The 6,682-nt window shown below is 38.6% G+C and overlaps 1 protein-coding gene across 2 annotated transcripts in view; it reads left to right on the top strand.

Moving 5' to 3' along the window:
* Prkd1 (protein kinase D1) overlaps positions 1–6,682 on the top strand; it is a 290,741-nt gene that overhangs the window by 238,272 nt on the left and 45,787 nt on the right. For both annotated transcript variants that reach the window (XM_031357081.1, XM_031357082.1), the window contains 3 exons: positions 3,137–3,347; positions 3,494–3,571; positions 5,202–5,406. In XM_031357081.1, the coding sequence (XP_031212941.1) occupies positions 3,137–3,347; positions 3,494–3,571; positions 5,202–5,406 (494 nt within the window). The remainder of the gene's footprint in view (positions 1–3,136; positions 3,348–3,493; positions 3,572–5,201; positions 5,407–6,682) is intronic.

Below are 6,682 nucleotides of genomic sequence, written 5' to 3'. Positions count from 1 at the left end.
AAATGCTTTCTCAGCATCTAGTGAGATGATCATATGGTTTCTGTCCTTGGGTTTGTTTATGTAGTGAATTACGTTGATGGATTTCCGAATATTGAACCCTCCCTTCATCCCTGGGTGAAGCCTACTTGATCATGGGGGATGATCGTTTTGATGTGTTCTTTGATTCGGTTTGCAAGATTTTTATTGAGTATTTTTGCATCGATATCCATAAGGGAAATTGGTCTGAAGTTTTCTTTCTTTGTTAAGTCTTTGTGTGGTATCTTTTTTTTTTTTATTTGAGGAATTAAGGCCATTTTTATTGAGAGTATTCATGAGAAGTGTTTACTGATACTTGTTATTTTGTTTTTGTTGTATGGGAGACCCCTTTCCCCTTTTAACTAACTGTTTTGGGATTATTGACCCCTTGTGTCCCATCTTCATGGTGTAGTTAGCCTTAAATTCAGGCTGAAGTTTTACTTCATGAGCATTTAGTAGAGAAGATTGATGGACAGAAGCTGCTTCAGATTCTTCCTTCATGAGATGTTTTCCTTGATTTTGTCAATTGTGATTGATAGTTTTACTTTTTCTGGCAGCCTGGGCCAGCATCTATAAACTCTTAGAGGTTGTAATATGTTTGTCCAGGATCTGGGTTTCATTATGTCTACTGAAAATCCAGCCATTCTTCTAATGAGCTTACATTTATACGTGACGTGGTGTTTTTCCCTTGCAGCTTTTTATATGCATGGTTTGTTCTGCACATTTAGTGTTTTGATTATTCTGTATTGTGGAGTTTTCTTTTTCTTGGCCTGTATATTTGTTCATCTGAGTGCCTATTGTACCTTGATGGGAACCTCTTTCTTTAAATTGGAAAATTTTCTTCTATGATTTTCTTAAAAGTTGCTTCTGTATCCCTATATGGCATAGATTGGGTCTTTTTGTAGTGTCCTTCATTTTCGGATGTTACATTCCTGTGGTCTTTTTTGTTTTATGTTTATTTTTTTTTTGACTGAGCATTTCTTCTACCTTGTCCTCAAGATCTAAAATTCTTTCTTCCATGTCTTATACTCTGTGAGTGAGGCTTATCTCTGAAGTTTATTTTGATATCCTGTATTTCATTTCCAGTTTTATTTCAGTTTGCGTTTTCTACTATCATGCCTTGCATTATTTTCATTATCTTATTTCAACTGTTTGCATTTTCACAGCCTTTATCATTTATTCATATCCTCTTTAAGGCTCTTGAACACATTCCTAATTACTATTTTGAAGTCCTTGTCTTGTGCTTCATGCTTCAGCTAAATTGCTTTCCTCGGGTCTCACCCAACCGGGTTGCTGGCTTCTAGAAGCATTTTGTCTTGGTTGTTTGTGTGTTTGTGTTTTTTACTAGTGTCTAAGGGTCTGGAGATAGGGTTTGAATTTTTTTGTGTAAATATCTTGTCTTTGTTGGATGGGTCCTCTGTCCTTTGTTGCTTTTACCTACAATGGGTCCTAACCAAGTGTGGTAGGTGTCGGGGATTTCTAAGTCACAGCCACAAGTGGTAGCTCTGTGCTTTCTAGCAGAGGGCCGTTTTGCATAAGAATACTCACAGAGGAGCGGAGGTAGGCCAGACAGAAAGACTGAATGGGGCCACCAGGAAGAGCTAATGAGATCCAGGGTCCTGCATCCTAGGGGAGGATGGTGCTGTGGGAGGAGGGGTTTAAGCATATAAGCTCCAGCAAAACTAAGTGGAAGTCTGATAAGAGTAGAGGTAAAGGAAGGAGGATGAACGTCCTAGCTACCTAAGTCTCAGCTGAGTGTGCCCACACTGCATCCCTGACTCTATGGGTCAGTGCAGTCATTGGCCCAGATGCGGCCTAGACCCTTTCTATGCCGTCAGGACGTGCCTAGTTTTCTGCCATTGAATTCTAATTATGAGTATAGCTGTGGACATAACATTCCAAGCAGATTTAATTTTGCTGCAGCTGGTGTGTCTACAAATTCATTTCCTCACTGAGTAATAAGTGGCATTGGATTTTAGTTAACCAGAAGCTAAAATGGATGGAGATTTTTATGCAATTGGGATTTAATTTTTAACTCGTAAGTAGTTGTTTCAATTTTCAAGTTAGCATGGCAAGGTAAAAAGACAGGCTTTTTAGCACAAATAAGTACAATATTTTGGCTCCAGTCTTTGTTAGCATTTAATGTAAAAGAATTATTTAAAGTGTGTGAGCTTTGGTGTGTGAACTTCTCATAAGTAGGACTGTCTTTTAAGACAGCTAACAGTTATTCATGTAGAGTAGGAGTTTAACTAATTAGCTATACAATTACAGTGGCTACTAACATGTAATTCTGTTCATCTTTTATTCCAGATAAATGTATTCTAATATTCCCAAGTACATAGTCATGGAATTGTTCAAAGGCATTGAAGTAATATTTCATTTCAGTTAATACAGTTTTAAAATCTATATACTAGATTTATTAAATGGTTCCCAAATGATAGACAGTAAAGCCCGGTGGTATTATTATTACTCCAAATACTAGTCTTTATGTAGTCTTTATTTCCTCATGAAACCCATTAGTTGCTATATTTCTTAATTCTAAGAAGGGTTACCTCACTCTAGCCCTTTTCCTTTTGATATAATTGAGAAATTATTTAAAATCACATTAATTTTTTCCCTCAAGGAAACCCAAAGAAACTGGAGACATCTTTCAGAGCGAGTACTGTCTAGAGATTGAATTTCCATCTCTTCCTCTGTGATCCAATGGTACCTCTCTCCATGTGAATATGGTGATCTAGAGAATTCCTGAAAGAGGACAGAAGTGGGCTTGAGGAACATAATTTGTTTCCTTCCAGTTTTGTATTTCTATGTTAAAAGTAATTGTAATTAACATTTTAAAGTAAAGAGAAGAAAAGAGAAATGGTTTAAAAGTCCTAGAAATTGGGTTCATAGAGTTAGGTCTCCAGTCTCCTGCCTGGTTCAGATTAGACAGAGTAACTCAAATATGAGAGAAGTGGGAGTAAGTAAGCTGCATTCATCAACGGAAATCTACTTTCAGATTGCCTCATATTGGTGATCAAATCACTGAATTCAGCAACAAAACAAAATGAAACTTAAAAATAGAGTTAAATCAAGTTCAAGTATCTGACACCTTACCACCCTTTCCGGTTTCTCCAAACAGCAAAAGTCTCCCTCAGAGTCATTTATTGGTCGCGAGAAGAGGTCAAATTCACAGTCGTATGTCGGACGGCCGATTCAGCTCGACAAGCTCCTGATGTCTAAGGTGAAGGTGCCCCACACTTTTGTCATCCACTCCTACACACGGCCCACAGTCTGCCAGTTCTGCAAGAAGCTCCTCAAGGGCCTCTTCCGGCAGGGCTTGCAGTGCAAAGGTGAGGGCCACTTGGGTACCAGGCACTGGCCACCTGCCACGCGAAGCCTTGCTATATTTTTACGTTGCTACCTTTTCTCTATCTGATGAATTTATGTGGTTTTTTTTGTTTGTTTGTTTGTTGCATCTTAAAATCATCATGATTAGATTGCAGATTCAACTGTCACAAACGCTGTGCACCAAAAGTACCGAACAACTGCTTGGGTGAAGTGACCATCAATGGAGGTAGGGGACAATTAATTCGTAGCCATATTTTGTGTTGCATGACAATCACAGAAGGTGGTAATTATGATTTATCAGGGGTTTTCTCTTTTATTTTTCAGTTGAGAAATTTGTAACTCAGCTCCAAATAAACAGTGGCTCACTCCAGATCATTAGGTTTTTGGTGTAATAGTAATAATAATAATAATAATAATAATAATAATAATAATAATAATTAATAACAAATCTTCACACAGTACACAATTCATTTTGAACGCTTGCATTGCCTACCCTTCTTATTTCATTGTCTAAGCCTAGTTTGTTCAGAAATTCCTTCTTGGAATACTTACAAACTAGTGTTCCCATGCAATTTCTCTGCCCTGCTTCCTTGAAGCACTGAGGCATAAATTAACTTCCGCCCCACCCGCTGATGAAGGGCAAGATCACAGACTGGTCTAGAGGCAAAGAGCCACAGATGTCTAGCTTCTGCAGGCTACTGCTTCCAGGGTATACATGGATATGAGCCTGAATCCAAAGCACGAGGAACATCTTAACTTGGCCAACCATCTTCCTGGATTCGGAATATTTTCTTGAGAACAATTCAACAATGTGAATGAACATTGGTGCCCTCCTGCCGCCCAGGTAGTATCCTATGGGCTATTTTGTTCGTCTGGGACTTAGGACCCAGGTCACCTTTCTCCACAGACTGTGAACTGTTTAGGTTCAAACGTCACACCAAGAGACTTCTAGATCCTCTGGTGATAGAAACTCGAGGTAAACAGATGTTTGTATTATGAAAAGCTAAAGAATATATTATTATATTTATTTTCAAAGAAATATACATTCAAGGGGGCCAAAAGCAGGAAGGGGCACTTTCTAGGAGAACATTCTTATGCATACAGATTTCCAGCATAGGGGTCCAAAGTTAAGTGAGAAAATTGAAAGCTTGGTGATTTTCCCACTTTCTGAAGCTTGTGATATTGACTATTTTTCAATCTCAGGGAATGTCAATTGGACTTGATAACTAGAACCCAGGGGACATGGAAAAGTTTGTGATGTTGATAACTTGAAGATTGCATTTTCCCATGTAGTCAGTGCAAGGTGGTAAAATGGGATCTTCCCAGACGTAGAGGCTCACAGTCTCTGATTGATCTGTTTTTCTCATTTTAAAATGAGCAAACTACTTGAGGTATTTAAAAACTAGAGCTCGTGAGGACAGTTTGATATATTGAGATATAGGATTTAAAAGTTATCTGCAATAGTAGTTATAGGTGGCCCCCTTTTCATGTGAAGCCCACACCCACCCACACCCACCCACATGTCTTTCTTTCTATAGGAGGCCTGTCCCATGTCATATTTTAGTTTTCAATTCACTTGTCTGAATGGGGTCTCCCCGAACTGTTTTCCTGGGGTTTATTTTAGAGTTTCTTCATTTTAGAGTTTCTTCAATTTAGTGTGTATTTGCCTTGGAGAATGGGAAATAAGTATGGGGCTGTTAAATTGTGTGTGTACTGTTTCATATCTTCACATACTATGATTCAGCTGGTATGTGGGGGCAAGGAGTAACTTGTAATTGATTTATTAAGATTACCTTTCTCTAAAGCACTGGCTCCAAGAGTTGAGACTTACCTTCTTGGGTTCAACAATTTTCCAGAATTACTTAGTCCTGGGGCAGAATCTGATGTTGTCATGGAAGAAGGGAGTGATGACAATGACAGTGAGCGGAACAGTGGGCTCATGGATGACATGGATGAGGCCATGGTCCAGGATACTGAGATGGCTTTGACAGAGGGCCAGGGCGATGGTGCAGAGATGCAAGATCCAGATGCAGACCAAGAGGACTCCAACAGAACCATCAGGTCAGAACTCCTATAGGACTCAAGCTCTTAGGTGTTTCAGTCCATAAAAGAAACATTATGAAAAGCAATGAACTATAGAGGAAACCCTATGGAATGAGGAGGCCTGGTTGCTCTAGGAGAGGAGCTTGTTTCAGACCTGGTATTATTTATCTGTTGACCCATTTCCTTTGAGTGTGAGGAATACACATATTTGCTATGGTCACTATTAAGTTAATAGTTAATATTGGCTCCGAGTTCATTGTGTGGAAATGTAATATTCAAGGGTCAGCCTCAGCAGACATCATTTACTTTAAAACTGACCCCTATTATACAGTTCACAGTCTGTATGCACCTCATTGTTCTTCACTTTATTTCAGAAATATGTGTCATTTTCTACCTATTATCTACATTTATTATTTTAGCCCTAGGTGATCTTCACTTTTCCTATTAGTAGCCAGTCCAGCATGGCCACCAGGTCAAATGGAACTGCTTCCTGCTATGTAATTAGATCTTACTGTAGCCATGCCTGTTCACACCGTCTTCTGTTTGCTTCCATACTACAATGGTTAAATGGTGAAGTCTACAAAACCCAGAATCCTCTCAACCTGACCCCTTACAGAAGAAGTTTCCCACTCTAACTGATCAGCCTTGTAAACCATACTAACAATTTTATGTCCATTTTACAAATCCCAAGTTCATTAACACTTGAGATTAATCATGATCGTGCAAAGATTATGTTGCATGTCTTCTATTTACTGGAATAATAAACATTCTTTTAGTAGGGAAAATTATTAGTCTTATGACTTTGAAGAGCATACAGTTCTTTTGTACCTGAGGATTTGTGGGAAACAGAGGGAAGGATAAGGGGAGGGGAGGAGAAGGGTACAAAAAGAGTCAGTTAAAACAGAAGAAAGTGAAGGATGAGAATAACTCCACTAATACTAGATATATAAAAGACTAGGAGTAAACTCATCTGGGAAGTTCTAGTTTGTTTTGTTTTATTATTTGTTAAGGAAATCATTCAGACATAGGTTGTATAGAAATCCACTATCTATAAATTATTGTTATCATGCCTGTTGCATATAATAAACTTTCCTCTGTGATTTTGAATATTGTAGCTTCCAAACACTGACAGTAAACCCTGCTGTTTTCCTAAAACTTTGAATGCCATCAAGATCAATGAGAAAATCTCTCTGTATCTGACTCTGCCTAGGGAGTTTTAAACGGAACATCCGCAGTACCTGTCACTCCCCCTAGAAACTCGCTTTCTGAGCCATCAACCTCTGACAGTATACTT

Source organism: Mastomys coucha, unplaced genomic scaffold (assembly GCF_008632895.1).
Source record: "Mastomys coucha isolate ucsf_1 unplaced genomic scaffold, UCSF_Mcou_1 pScaffold6, whole genome shotgun sequence".
NCBI lineage: Eukaryota > Metazoa > Chordata > Mammalia > Rodentia > Muridae > Mastomys > Mastomys coucha.
The sequence above is the reverse complement of the archived record's forward strand: the minus strand, read 5'-3'. Positions and strand labels throughout refer to the sequence as shown.